Source organism: Styela clava, chromosome 7 (genome assembly GCF_964204865.1).
Source record: "Styela clava chromosome 7, kaStyClav1.hap1.2, whole genome shotgun sequence".
Classification (NCBI taxonomy): domain Eukaryota; kingdom Metazoa; phylum Chordata; class Ascidiacea; order Stolidobranchia; family Styelidae; genus Styela; species Styela clava.
The window spans coordinates 24,246,721-24,262,912 of NC_135256.1; the positions used below are offsets into that span (position 1 = coordinate 24,246,721).

The 16,192-nt window shown below is 34.4% G+C and overlaps 1 protein-coding gene across 1 annotated transcript; it reads left to right on the forward strand.

Annotated features, from left to right (window-relative positions):
• Positions 1-1,235: 1,235 nt before the first annotated feature.
• LOC120328334 (uncharacterized) lies at positions 1,236-11,048 on the forward strand. The gene is made up of 3 exons (XM_039394791.2): positions 1,236-2,535; positions 9,040-9,223; positions 10,608-11,048. Exons 1-3 carry the CDS (start codon positions 1,387-1,389, stop codon positions 10,925-10,927), a joined length of 1,653 nt encoding a protein of 550 aa, XP_039250725.2. The 5' UTR covers positions 1,236-1,386; the 3' UTR covers positions 10,928-11,048.
• Positions 11,049-16,192: the final 5,144 nt, after the last annotated feature.

Genomic DNA, 16,192 nt, shown 5'->3' on the forward strand with positions numbered 1-16,192 from the left:
ATTACCACCATATTAATATCTATTCATAGCTGTATGATTGGTATTCAATATCAGTCTAATTGAGACGGCACACTTTACAGATCGAGAGACATTGTCTCGTTTCAGAGAATCCCATTTTGCCGATGAACAAACACCTCTCCCTTGGGGGTTGTCTGGACATTGTTGTCCCTCAATATCGGTAAAAATACAGTAAAATGAATCTAAAATCATCATCATTGAATTGCTCGGGAAAAATAATCCTATTTACAGAAGGAAAAAAATTTCTACCATGGCATTTGAGAGTTTCTAGCAAAATTGGCAATTTTGGTCACATGACGGCCACGATTAATTTAGATTATTATCGTGACAAGCATGGCGTGAGCTGACGCATCTGCCATCGTGGTGACCCTTTGGTTTTTGAGATACATGTAGTGTTTGTTTTATTGAACCAAATGGTGGGACATTCTTGGAATTTGGATAGTGTGCCCTACTGTAAGATATTGTAGTATTCAGAAATTGTAGTGGGGCAATAGAGAATTATAAACGATACACAGGACAGATTGCCCAACTTTGACGGTAATAAATTTGGCCTCTATTGTGAAAGAAAGACCAAGCAGAGAAACCACTATGCATAATATCTTGTTTTATACAAACCGGGAGCCACAGAGCATTTGGAAGGAGGGGGGGAGGATTTTAATGCAATTTCGTTTGCATACCTTTATAAGAAAATTTTCTGTTTCTTGTAGTTTCATTGCCCCAAAAGGTTGCTTCCAGTCGCACTGGGTTTTCACTTTCATGTTTGATCATAATCGGATTAGGAATCTAACAATCAAGACACTATAAATGCATTTGTGCTGTGCGAATTCTAACCTCTATAGTTGGTTGGCAGGCATCCATCTGTCCCGCAGTAATGGTTTAAAGTTATCTACTTATAATGACAGTTTCACAGGATTCCTAGATAGCCTTGTAAATGTATTATGGACACCGAAAAAGACCAATAAAACATTAATGTACGGTAACGACAGTTCGATTGACTTTGGCTTTACCTAGGTTAATGGATATGCCCTTGAATGAGCGCAATGCTCGCTTAGCAACAAGGCCCATGGGTGCTCAAAGCTTTCAGAAGTGGGCCACATGCCATGCAGGTTGGGAACCACTGCCCTGTTGTATATGCAATTGTTAAAGATTATAAAATTGTACAGAAGTTGATAATATTTTGGTCAGATATTTTCTATGTCTAGTCTACCCTAATTTGGGAAATTTTTGATTTTTTTTCTTCGAACAGTACACAGAGAGAATAGTTTCAAACTTTTAATGGCATTGTGCTATCAGTGCGAAGCGTATGGACTGTTTTATTTATGAGTTCATTATTTTGGAATTACTGTCGAATACAGTGGTGTTTAATTCATGGTAATACATCAGAGCACATGTCTTGAGATGTTACAAACTGACTGCAACATTCATGGAGCCTTGTTGGATTATCTCAAAACATGTTGGATTCGATCATGTTGCAGAAAAATGGAACTACGTCTGTATATCTGCCCTGGATTCACTTCGGTTTTCTTGTATGTCATGGTGGACTGGAATCCTGAGATTGACATAATAATGTTGATTTGGAGAAGAATAATTTCATTAGAAAATATATACCTTTGCTGTATTTTACATTCACGACGACACAATAATATTAGTCATATATATAAACCAATTACCACATGTTCTACCAGCACCCATCTACTAACTCTGTTTTTATTACTTTTCCATCATGGCTCTGACAGGAATTATTTCCCTTGGGATCCCGATGGATTGTCTGTATCAATATTAGTTTTGCGACATACTGTAGTGCATTACCTTTCCCCTCCCACAGTGCCTTTTGTAGGTCATTTTCTCTACAAAGGCCAATCCCAATCAATAAGTTCCAGGAATAAAAATGCCCACCTCTCCTTAGAATGTCATTATCAATTCTCAAAAGACAACAGTTTGCTATCTGTGATGGGTGGAATATTGTGGAAAAATGACTCAATAAATCCCAATCCCTACAAGCAAATACATAATTGTACTTGTTCGAGAAAAAGTAATGCCAACTTGCTGAAAACATTACCTTATAAGTGGTTGCACTCTTCATCCAATACTCAATATTTGACGCAAGAAAGATGTAGTCCGATCTTTTTCTCATTAAGCAAGATATACCCATTTATGTTTTTAATATTATTTGCGTCATCACCAATGTTCCATATTGCTAATGGTGAACCGTCAAATTCCAAGCACAATATTTATATACCGAAGTCATATTTTGAAGAATTACCATCTGGTTCACATCCTCTAACTCATTTCTGCGATCAGTATCCTATATCTCGTTATCTGGATTATGAACAATTGCAGCAGTGTAAAGAAGGAGGTTGCAATCCAGATCGAGGAAATAACTGCTGTAATCACATGACTGTTGTTTTACAAAATGATGAAAAAGCATCTGCTGATGTTTCTAGGTTTCTATCGACACTTTCAAAGTATGCAACTTCGGAAAGTTATTCTGTACAATGGAGTATAGATCAATGCAAGGTGGGTCATTTTTGTTTCCTCCTCATTTTGAATACCCCCTAGCCCTTACGAAAAACAGATCTCGTTCAACTTAGTATTACTAAGTTATTACTAAACAAACTTTGCCTAGTCATCAAGTATACACCATTGTGTGCAATGACATTTATTCAACGGCACACTTATCTGTGTATGTAGCCTAGAATAATTTTTGAGAGATTGTTTGTGAAGATGCTTCGTATGTTTATTTCACTTTTGTGAGGGCACTTTTTCACACGGCAAGTCATACTTGCATTGGTGATGTCTAAATTAGTTTCTGATATCATGAAGATAATGTGAGTATTCAAATTAAATATTTTTACATGTGCCCTATACCTTTTGAGTTTGAATATTAAGGTAGGGTACTTATTCCGGATGTAGCGCATTGACTTTCAAATGCTGATGTAAGAGGAATGGATAGAATAATGTGCCATTGAGGGAGATTGAAATTGAGATATGTAAAAACTGGGGTGAAGATTTCAACTCTTTATTCTCAGCGTATTCAACAATTACTGAATATTAATTTTCTTGAATTTCATACATTATTGATGTTTTTATGAAGTATATGAGCATAACGAATACTTCCTGAAAATAGGTAAAATTGAATTAAAGTGAAGGTCTGAAGAAGCAAATCGTATATAGTTACGTTTAGAATTACTATCAGATCAGCATCATTTGGCAGACCTTGATGTAAATATTTTTTGATGTATTTTGCACTTCTATGATAGAAACATGGTACATCGAAAATGGACTCCCTAGGTCACATTGTTATTATCATTACCGTGCTAAACTCTTTGTATAATCCCATGCGTAGTCATTATGGGGCTGCTTTGACACTGTAATTATTCAAAGGAGAATTGATACTGTGAGATATCACAAATTAGTAATCGTGTGCCATGAAATAATTAGTGGGGATAAAGAAACCATGAACAAAAAATCTTGTAAAGGGAAGGTTCCATTGTGACATTCTCTTAAGTAAAATTGTTGTCAGTCTCTCTCCAACCTCTTATGTCAACACATGTGTTGCCAAATATGATATTTTGAGAATTTATATTTTTATTGTATAATTGGCCATATTTCATCATCAGCTATTGGGGGAACATGATGGTTTAAACTTGTTTGCTTAATTTACACCAAAATATATAATCTCTTTATAAAATTCTTCCTTTATACATACTATCTGTTTTTGTAAACACAATAGTTTCACACACAATTTGAATGGCTTTATGATATCTTATTTTTAAGTTACTATAATATGATCAAGTTGTTATAACGGCACTTTGAACGGTGAGGGTTGTAGATTAGCCTGTATATTCAGCATTTCAGTATTGTACTTTTCTTGCATCACAATTTAATTACTGAAAGATTTGAACCAAAAGTTGACCAAAGTATTGACTAACTATTGAAGACACATTCTTTATTGAAAGCATCAGTTAACCTCAAGGGGATGTGTTATATTTCATTTCGTATTCATTTATTATGCATTCGGTTGAGCCCTATATTGATTCAGAGCAGTTGCGCTGTAGCTGTCTGTATTCACTTAATTTAAAAACGACTATTTTTGATATAGCAGTAAAATAAGATTCTGTATTGTTGAGATAAAAACTGTCCACATACGGTATAGAAATATGTACAGATCAATTTAACATTTTTTACATATCGATGTAAAATGAAACGACATTTGGCAAATGAAATAAAAAAAAAATATACTAATTAACTATAGTCAGGTCATTCAAACCTTTATAATAGGAAGTGCATATGAACCACACTATATAAAAATAAAAACCACACTTTCTCCATTTTTACCTGGGTATATTCTTATGAAAGCCGGGTGGACTCCAATTGCGATTTCCACAATTGTGATTTCCAAAAGAGTTAACTATTTACCTTGCATGGAAATTTTAGTGCATTGTCAGTGAATTTTTAAGAATATTCAATATTAAAATTTTGCGATACCTTCTTTTCTGAGTTTTTGTTCTATAATTGCGTAAATAGATAGTTATAAATAATAAAGCCAAATAAAGCCCAGTTGTAAATATTATGTAAAAAACTCATATGTTTTAACCACTATTATGTAAAAATCATCCCATTAACCATTTCCTCAATATTAGCGATTGCTTCCTGTATTGGTGTTGTAGGCTATATTATGATGCTTTGTTATGTAAACATTGGAAAAACCTGTTTTATAGCAAAAAAAATTTGGATATGAGATGAGTGACTATGGAAAATATAATTCTAAATGTGCTGTTTCTGAATGTTGTTTATTAATTATCAATACTGCTTAGCTCAATCAAATATATTATTTCCTGAAAAGTTTTTATTTATTGTAATTGATTGTTTGCTATACTGCTTAGTGCTTATTTTCGGTTTATGTCCTTTGCATTGCTGGATCATTCATTCATTTGTGAAGTCAAATTTTTATAGCAACAAACGCCCTCCAAGTCTCCGTTTGCATGTTCAACATTTACCAAACTTGCGAGAGTTCATATAGTCACTGTAGTCACTTGGGCAAATTATCTAACCTATCCTTTTTGTACAGATTATTTCACTTTCTGTAATTTTTCCAATAACATTAATATTATCAAGCAACCTGAACCAGTTAATTGTTCAAAGATTACTAAGTGGAAAGTTTGCAGAACGATAATAATGACATTATTATTTTTGCTTACTCAAATATACCTTTTTCATTTAGTTTGTGATAAATGACCAGAATTTGTTTATTAGAAGACATTGAGCCTTACAATAGCCATAAATTATTGATTTTTCTTACTCTTATTCTATTGAATTCTTAAGTATAAATTAAATCGAAGCAGTACTTCAGTCAGTTTTGCATTAAATCACTCACACACACTGTGCCATAGTCAAGGTACACTTTCTGAATGATCAATTTACATTCCCCTGGGAGAATGGGAGAAGTTTTTATTGTGAAAGCTGTTTGTATTGCGAGTGCTGTAGTCTGTAGGCCCATTAATTAAGTGGTAATTTAGATCATGTAAATCCTCAAAAACTGGTTTCAAATATCCTAATTATGAGTTTTATTTGGATTGATTACTTTGTAAACTAGCTACTTTGAGATTTTATTTCTGTTTATCTCTGTCAGGTGTTTTGAAATGCTTTTCATTCTAAATTTAAATATAAATTGTTACACATTACATGGAAATTATTGGATATGAAGAAAGTGCATGGAAATGTAATTAAAACAGATTCTTTTTTAAATAATACTGCACCCTGAACTAATTTATGAACATTGCCTGTAAAGATATGTTATGTTTTGGTACCAAAGATATCCTTACTATTATGACTATACCCAACATAAACATGAAAAATGTCTCCTCACTTTTGATTGGTCATCTTTGAATATGTGTGTTGATACAAATTTTTTTTTTCATTTCTGTTAGGAAACAATGACCCCCACTCAACAACAAACAATCAAATAAGTGGTATGTGTAGCTTCCTCCTATTTGGTAGTTATCCTATCTATATCAGATACAATTTTTCCTGACTGTACTGCTTTTAAGAGCCAAATGTTTGCTTAATCTCATCCTAGTTTTAGTTGAGTACAAATTTATGTGATTGAGTGAATTTACGAACAATACTTGTATTGTACAGTGTCATGTTTAATGGATAGATGTCATGAACTGGATAAATTATGGTACTCTAATGAATAAAATGTAGCTAGCGCCGCTAGCAGTATTTTTTTATCTTAATTTAATTTATCTTGGGCGAGATTTATTCAGTTTTTTCAAGTTTTGTTTCAGTTAAATCTGATATTTGACAGCTTCTTCAATATCGATAGAACCCAGCGTACCCATGTGTACTCGTTGTTGGCTGGAGTAAGTAATTGGATATTTGCATATCCTCTTATCCAATCAAAACGTGCCATTTAACACACCACCAGATACAAAAGCATTTCAATGTTGATATAAGTAACGATATGCATAATTAGTTTTGTACAGGTTGTCAGTACAAGTTTGATATGTTATAATTTAGCATGAATATCTTTCTAGACAAACTCATCTAGCCACTCTTCAGTAGATTATAGCATCATTACTTTCAAAGTTACAGTGAAATGACGGCTGTGGGTTATCAAGTTCATTCTAACTTTATTTATCAAAATATCGCACATATCCAACATTTGGTGGATAGCCTAGTCCTAGTGGCATTTGAATATGAAGAAGCCAGCTGGTGAATAAGACGTTACTTGAATTATATACACCCACATTGTGGGATGAATGATTTTGGTTTCTACAAATACTAACTTTGAACCGTATTTGATATGTTATAATCAGGGCTGGCGACCCGGAGCCAAAATCTGAGCCTGGGCCATGGATCTGTGGCATTTTGGTGGAGCTGGAGCCAAGCTTACCATGTTAGATGAAGCCGAAGCCGAAGGCTACCGGAAAATCCAGTGGCTCCAGCTCCGAACCATCTAATTATTTTTCAACATTTATAATGTCATACAAATATTAAAATCGATACTTTTCAGCACATAAATTTTTATAAATTTCAATTCATAATATTAATTTAAATATCAAGTTGAATTTATAGCTATATTTAAAACTTTAATTTTGTATTTTGAAACCCTAATATCATAGTTTTGAGTCCAGTTCCATGAAACTGCATTTAGCCAGATATTTCATGACACACTCAAAAACCTTGATGGGTATGGAGCCGCCCTGAAGCCCATCTCTGAGGTGAAAAAATGAAGCTCTGGAGCCAGAGCCCCGGTTCCGATTTACTGTGGTGCTGGAGCTGGAGCCACTGTGATTTCGAACCAACTCCCCAGCCTTGGTTATAATAAATCTCCCTAAATCAACGATCGGCAACCTGCGGCTCTGGAGCAGCATGCGGCTTTTGTTGTCGGAGTTCTGGCTCCCTTAAATGTGAATCAAAGTGGTTACAGCATTTTCTTTTTGTTAAAAGCAGATTAAATGAAAGGGGAGGCATAAGCTAAATACTTTACAGTAATCACTTCTCGCATCCGTTCTCGAAGTATAAGTCGTGGGTAAAAAAAATTGGGTCAAATCGAACTTTTTCTTTTCATTTTAACAGTTCTTTCTGTCAGAGACTGAATTATTGTTTCCTTCGTATTTAATTAGGCTTCTTCTTAGAAAGAACTACCGGTATATTATTGCATGATAAATGGTTTTCAGAGAGTTTTAATGGCCACTGATGTTAGAGTAGATGTGAATGGGAGAGTAAATGTTGTGGCTTCGAGTAGGTTTGAGTTACGGGAATTTCGAAAAAAGATTTTAGTTTAGGTAAACAAGATGAATGTTCAAATAAAAGTGTTCGAATATTTTCCACATGTATTTGAATCCTATATAGCTATAGGCTATAGAATTCGGGGATATTCTGCATTCGTCATAGCATTCACATCTCCTAGTTATATACACTCAGCTCTGTATAAATAATTTAATATTGGTGTCCATATGGATTTCAAAATATAGATAACATAAGTAGGGCTTTGTTTCTACTAGAGCTACTTTTTTATGAGATACAATCATTTTCATCATAAATATTTAGACTTGAGCCAATTCGCAATAAATTTGTTATCTATAACTAAGAAAATAACTGCTGTATGATAAATTATAGTATCCAATCAAGATTATCAAATGTTAATATGATGGTTAATGTTAACCATCATAGAGTGACTACTCAGAAAAATGTTGAAATTGAAATATAAAGCAAACTGTTTACATAACCCTACTTGAGTCAATTTATCTGAGAAAATAGTGGTATATGCTATCAAGAGTTGGAAGTTAATATGATCCATATCATATGCAGATAAACGATGGAGACTAAGATGGCTCATATGTTGACATGTTGTTGATTTAGTTCATAAATGCTATTGGGCACCAAACAAAACTGGTAGTTTGTTAGATTGGCCATTCTTAGTAGGCTACTAAGGTTCAATAATAACAGTGGGAGTATGAAAATGGACTGTAGTCAATCAATTTATTTAGTCATTTAAAAAACCCATCCCATGTGGGAAAAACAATAGTGGCATAAACAAAACAATTCTTACATTAGGTCGTATGGGGAATGTGGTCACCAGACCATAAATTATTATAGTTTTCAGATTATTGTTTATTAGAAACGTGGTCGAGTTCTTGAATAAACATTTATTAAAAAATACTGGGTGTGGTGTTTCTGCATGGTATATATTTTAAATCACCAAGGTCTATTGTATGGAAGGAAAAATGTGCTATTTGAAAGAGTGATATTTTTCAATTTGATTTAAAATCTTGGATTTTATGTTATCGAAATTGAAAGCTTCAGTTATTCTCTATTTTAATTTTGGTTTAAAAAAAAATGTTATCATAGCACTCAATCATAAGTGATTAATAATTCTGTTGAGCAAATTTTATTGCTATTTTTAGAACAGTAGGTGTGTCGATTTAAATATATTAAAAATGTATATAGAAAGTTTTCTGCTTGAGTGAGGGGTGGCATGAATCTTGAAATATTATTTTCATTGTTTTTCAGAGAGCTTACAAAAATTGGATATGCTCGCATCATCATGATATTTTTGGAGACAACGGACAGGGATCAAGAGTAAAAATAAACGTTTGTAAATCAGTTTGCACAACGGTTGCAACTTCATGTCCATTTTTTCGTGTTCACAACAAAACCAAACTTTATGGTGGTCAACCAACTTTTCTATGTGAAGGTAAGTAAGGATATTTTGTCATCCAGACTTGTCATCTCAACCATAGTTGATTGATACTTCTTAATAAATTAAAAATTAGGTATATATTCCCCCTTACAGTAAATTTTATGATTCAATATTCCATATTCAAGGATATTGTTTTAAAATGTATTGGAGTAGCCAGGTATTCGGTTTCAGTCGTATCTGATATACTGCTAATCTAAATTAGACTACAGAGACCATAAATAAGAAATTTACATAAATCAATATATCTATTGAATCTGAACAATCAGCATCATCATGCATTAAGGATCATTGTTTTGAACATTGCTAGATTAATTTAACAATATTTTCATCTGTCTGCTACTAATTTCCAGGTTTACTATTCAGATTCATTGAATAAGGAATGACTTTACTCTCATAAACTTATGTAGTTTATTTCATCATCTTCAATTATATATTTAATTGTCGAGTGATATTCTCAACTTTTGTGATATTTACATTTTTGACTTGGATATTTACAGAGTATAATACATCCCTGAAAAAGATATCCTAATATGTTATGTAAAAAGACACGATTTCTTTTATGAAAATGTTTAGATTTTGTATCACATGTTGGTTAAAATTTAAATTAGTTTTGCTCTTTCAATATTAGTACAATGGTATTAAGGGAAGACCGGTCATGTAATGATAAAGAAGGTTCCCCTGTATTCAGATATGAATTAATTAGCTTATGGATTATAAATAACCTGATAGATTGATTAGTTAGTCTGTAGTTGCCACTAGATGAGGATAACAAGATTACAAAAATCAATATGGCCTTTGTCTATATAATTATTGTGGGACAGCCATTTTCAAAGTCATTGGTTGTGTCAAATAGCAGCCCCTTATAAGCCTAGTTTGATATTATTAACCTAGTTGAATATCAATTTAAGACTATTTATTTTACATTGTTAAGTTTTTTATTGTACATTTCATTTATTAAATATAACTAATCACAGCAGATAAAGTGATAAAGTTATGTGATGTAGCAAGCAGGTATTTAACAACTATAATATTGTGCATGACAATCTACCTCATGATATCATACAACGTTATGGCACAATAACCAAGTCTGAGTTATAACCTACCTTGTTTCCTAGTTTCTTTGGCTGCTTTATGCCTTTGTTCACCATGATATGTCTTCGGGGTATGAAACATTTTGCCATAGTTTAACCAATATACTAAGTTGTTAATTTTAGCACAATTGGCTTTATAAACCTTATTCTAAATTTTATGGATGACCTTCTCAACTCCATTCTAAAGTGTATTCTTCTTCCATTGTCCATATTTTGTTAAATATTAAATACATTTTGGCCAAATTTGTTGTATATGTATGTAATAAGTGCATTCTCTTCATTTCAAGGATTTCAAGAAGAACACTACATAAACTACACTGGTTGTTATAACATGAGTGAATTCACACCAAGGGCGAATAACGAACTTAGCAACCAGAGTGTCTCACGAACCCAACTAACTTTTTCACAAGACACAACCATGATCAATGCATCTGATTCAAGTTTCGTCTATAATAAAAGCGCTTTGTATACTGCGACCGAAATGGACTCGTCTACAACATCCTCTGCGCCGCGCAAGTTAGGGTGTCAAATGTGGTTAATACTTTTAATAACAATATCATGCAGTTTATGTGTTTGTCGTTTGGTACAGATAGAAGGTGCGCATTAGTGATTGTATTTAATTCTAGAGAATTTTTCATCCTTGTTCATTTATACTTTTGTACCTACTGTCGCATCGTCACAGTGCCTTACGTGTTGTAACTTGAATAAATCTAAATCATTCAAAGCTATGATAATTTTCTTCTTTTTTTGTCTATCGGTGTAGACCCAATTTCAAGATATGAGTTTGCCTCTTTTAGGCGGGAGATCCTGATTCAACACATGTTTAAGAGGATTGGTGTGCTTCGTTTAACGGGATTAGCAGTTTAGAAAATTTAATTGCGAAGTTTGAGTTGTACTAATGGACAGGTTGAGCAATTATATGGTTCTTAAATTCACCGTTTAAAGGTGCAGACGCATCATGCGCGAATATCTCGGAAGCACGATGACGAGCATCTTTTTGCGTTTCAGATCGCAATGGCTTATCGATTTTTTTCATCGATTTTCACCCTCCTACGACTTGCCCGTGTGGTTTGCGTAACGTTGCGCACCTTGAAAGGTGTATTGGTAATATTCGATCTATTTTCGTTGCGCATGCTCCTGTCATGGGTCAGCGATCCTCGCTAATTGCAGGTAAATTAGTTTTGATCACCACTAATCAATCTGTCGTTCCTTCGATATTCGTACAGTGTACTTAGAGTAGACTGAGTTATGTTATATGCCAGGGGTGGGCAACCTTTTCGGCTCGCGTGCCAAAATCGGCTAAATGTAACAACAAAATTCTTTTGCGTGCCGACCAAAATTAAAAACAATGCTTTGCCACCTTCAAAGCAAAAATACACAATATAAACCTTTTAAACATGTACAGACAGATTCTCTATTCGGGAAAATATTAGTGAGACTTCTGCTGCTGCATGTAATCGCTGATAGAGATTTTAAATTGGGTTTATATTTTGTAACTTTCTAATAAATACACGAACTACTGGTTTCATGTTTTAGGCTGCTCCTGTTACAGGACTTAATAAAATTCATAAGTGAGAACAGAGATTCACAAGCATATGTAGATGAAAACGGAAATGCAGTTACAAAGTTCTTAAGACACAAAACAAATTTCGGAAATGGCATCCTAATCACGCAATAGTTCGTTTTCTGCTCTAACCCAAGGGTTCGCGAACCCCCGGGGGTTCACGAGAAGATTTCAAGGGGTACTTGGATGGCAGTCGAGTTTTTGTGTGTTGCTGTTTTTTAATATCCATTATTACTACCAGAGGAAAATGCGTGCCGATTGAAACTGGATGCCAACGTGAATTTTCCCTGATCTTGCGTTAATGTGACTGTGACCCAACAATGTGAAATTCACGGCTGAAATTTCCACCAAAGACAGCTAGCGTGCTGCGAGCATTGGAGAAAGTGATATGCCTATTGAAACTTAGGAGGGATTTCAAGAATTCATTAGTTAGGCGGAGGACTAGGGCAATACTAGTAACAGGGGAAGTAAATTTAGTTACATCTGGTCAATAAATTGTTGTTTCAACAAATTGTTAGTCAATATATCACAACTTTGTTTGGTGTCAGATTACCGGGGGTTCGCGTTGATTGTTTCGTGACTCGGGGGGTACTTGACAGAAAAAAGGTTGAGAACCCCTGCCTAACCAATACGAGCTGTACAACTTCATAAATCAAACAGAAATGAAGAAAAGGGGTGGCACAGACGAACTTTATTACGTATGAATGTAGCCAAAATAATGCTGCGCTTCAATCGACAAAATTTCTCGAAAGCTCACTCCTTAATAACGGATTGTTAACGAACGATAATGAACACCTCATTTCATCGGATAATTCAGAGTCTTGAAACTTTTTATCTGAAGGAGAATGAATGATCTTGTCTCCAGGGTTCGCTCGTGTGCCGAATAAATGGGCTCGCGTGCCAAGTTTCGTACGTGTGGCAGGGGTTGAGTTAATTTAATCATATGCGGTTTACAATGGATATTTTGCATTTTTTTATGATAGATCGAAATTACGCAAGTTTCATTTTACAATATGTATTGCGATTGGCAAAGAAGTTTCCGCATCGGTGCGATATAATCTTAGAGCGCCGATTGAGCTGCAAAGATCGGAGCATATGCTTCACATGATAAAAAGTGTCCCTTGTTACACAAGATAGCAAAATTTCGGATAAAATATCCGGATCCATAAAACAGGGGCAATATTTGAAAATCAATGAAAGTGATAAATAGCCTCCCAGTGATTTCTCCGTCATTAGGTATGTATATATCGGGTTAAAAGTACATACAGTGTACCGGAAAATACCGAGCGTACCGTGCACCGGAATGGGGATGAAATGCACGCGCTTTATATCTTCGCGTTTGATAATTGTATATTTTGTTGTCTAAATACGATAATACTCGTGTAACGTCGCCAACTTTAATGTGGGGCCGATTGGGACCAAATATATATTTCCAGATTTTCATTTAAAAACCTTCCATCAATTTTATATATACTGCCTTTTCGTCGAAGCTTCCAGTTTGAAATAGAGATAACATATTTTCTCATTATTTGCCAATATTTTCAGAAGAGCAAATCTCATGCAGGGTTCAATTTATGATCGTTGGAGAGTTTTTTTTCAGAAAAATCGAGTCTCTTTCTCTCAATTAGTTGATACCTAAGCAGTTAGAAGTAAAGCATCAGAATAGCATTCAGTTATGACCGAATGTAGTATCTAGTAGCAGGGCCGGATTTAGACCATGCGAGGCCCTAGGCTATTCCATTTGTGAGGCCCCTCAATATTTTTGAGCTCAGAATTTCTCTCTGAACAACATCACATGTCATCGCTTAATGTTACAAATATGAGTGCATTAAACTCTTCGTTCTTTTCATTCTCCCCATTCATAGATGCAAATTTTTAATTAAAAGAATAAAAATTTACTCAAGACAGTTCTGTTTTTAATTTCTTTGATCAAACAACCGTTACAATAATTGTGAAATTTATTTACAAGGACATAAGAAATAGTTACAGCAATCAAATAGAGTAGAACCGCTAGAAAGATTTTTTTCTAGCTTTCGTCAAAGCAAAATCATACAAGAGTTCATCAAAATTTATTTGTTTAAGTTTGTCACTCTCAATGCACAGTGCAGACAACCTTTCTTGAGACATTGTCGATCTCAGTTTATTTTTGATGCTTTTGAGCCTTGAGAAATATCTCTCTCCTGAGGAGTTAGTGACCATTAAGCTTAGAAACAGTCTTAATATTGCTTCCACATTAGGAAAGGCAGTGTGAATTTTTTCTTGCACATAATTTCATAAAGGTCTCCATGAGACAAGGAAAATGTAGAAGTTCACCAGTAAGTTTCGGGTCAATGGACCTTTCCCCGATCTTTGAACCCCGGAAAATTCTTCCTATACTTTACCATTGCAAAATTTTCGGGGCTATTTTAAGAGTGCTTTTGCGAGTTAGCGCCTGTAAAATGGGGTATGTGTTTCAAACCATCATTATGATTCATCGCATACAACAATCTGTTTTTTAAAAGTACCGGTAAAGAATTTCAGGATAGTCTATCACAGCTATTTCTACACTATTTTTCATTACTGCAATTAAATTAAAACTCCTAGGAAGACAGAGTAATCATTGAATTATCTGTTTTTATTTAAGTTTCCGAAACACAACTGAAAACTAACGAATAGAGTTCAAAAACGCGAAAACGAGGTAATGTTTACAACCACGCTTGAAAATCTGTCTGAGTGAGAAAAGTGTCTGAGCAGATGCGAAAAGGGGGCATTGTTACGTCACTTTTTACATCTTGCTGATTGGCCAATGTCACGAGGTAAACAAGGAAGTCGATGCTCGGGGAAAGGTCTATATCTTCTGGATACGCTTCCTTTAAAAGTTCTAACCTTGTACAATTTCTACCTTATAGGCCGCGAGCCGAGGCCTTGAAAAACGCCTAGAAAGTGAGTTTCGTAGCGCACATCAGGTAACTACCTGAAAATGATTTTAAAATGTTCCTTAAAAATTTAGTAACAAATATTGCCTTGTTCCCACTTCCAAAAGTTGCACGTTTCACGGAAAAGACGATTTTCCTACAAGAAATATGTGCTACGATCTGTCCTACATTCTCTACATTTTCGGCAATGAACAATGACTTCTGCATGACGTAACAATTGAATAGAATCAGCTGTTAGCGAGCGGATGAATATTAGTTATTACTGCTCGACCTTGCGTTGAGTTGGGCAGCCTTTCTATAGCCCTGTTTAGTTATTATTAGTTAAGTTATGCTAAGACGTTGTTGAAAAATTTAAACACTTGTAGATCCTTACCACGGATATGGGCCGTGAGACGAAGCCTTGAAAACGCCCAGAAAATGAGTTTCGTAGCGCACATCTGGTAACTGAATAAATTCTTCAGTTTTGTGTGAAAATGAACATACTGAACGCATTACAGCTTGCTCCACAATCCTGATGCAAAATTGAATATAAGAGGTTCCCGGAAATTCAATAACCATAAGTTTACAAAACATACATAAGAACTATGCAATTCGAGAGCCCTACAGCACACTAACACAAATGTATTCCTGTAATGTTTTGCCTGACCAAAATCGGACTTCCTCAGTCAATCATAATTTATTAGGTAGATTACGAAAAATATGGCATACATGTAACCAACAACAAAAAATACTTTAATTGTGTGACAGGAGTCGCGAGTGACCTCGAAAGCAGCGACACCAACAACGCTGATTCACATTAGCGAATGAATTTTTTGTAATAACCACAAGCAGTTTACAACAAGAACAGCATAAAAAGCTACATCCATTTTATAGAAGCTATCAAACGTATTTATTTTTAAGCAATGAAGTCACAAATTAACATCTTAAGCACGAAAACACAAATAAATCAGTTATTTCCCACTTAGAAATTCACCAGAAAAGTCAAGAAAATTAAATGAATGTACAATATGTACATAACATAGTGAACAGAAATATTACAATTAGTCTTTTTTTAGTTTATGTGGTTATGTATTTGAACAAAGGCAATATTATTTCTAGAAACAGGACTACGACACTAACAAATGTCCGAAAAAAACAACAAATAAATCATTGTTGTAAACTGCTTGTCTGAGGAAGTCTGACTCTGGTCGGACGAAACGTTACAGAAATACATTTGTGTTAGTGTGCAGCTGGACTTTTTAATTGAATAGAATAGTCATGTTTATTCCAGCTACAGTATCCTTGCAGTATACGCATACGGATCCACTAGCATAAAGGCATAGAGAAAAGATAGGAAGTTAGTCTCGCGCAACCCAACTCAAATTTAAATAAATGATACTTATTAAATCAACTG

Bases quoted from the DNA above. Each gene is read 5' to 3' on its own strand.
- LOC120328334 (XM_039394791.2), top strand. From the start codon at position 1,387: ATGGTAATACATCAGAGCACATGTCTTGAGATGTTACAAACTGACTGC. The intron at 2,536-9,039 runs GTGGGTCATTTT...ATTGTTTTTCAG, and splicing joins GGAGTATAGATCAATGCAAG to AGAGCTTACAAAAATTGGAT. The intron at 9,224-10,607 runs GTAAGTAAGGAT...CTTCATTTCAAG, and splicing joins ACCAACTTTTCTATGTGAAG to GATTTCAAGAAGAACACTAC.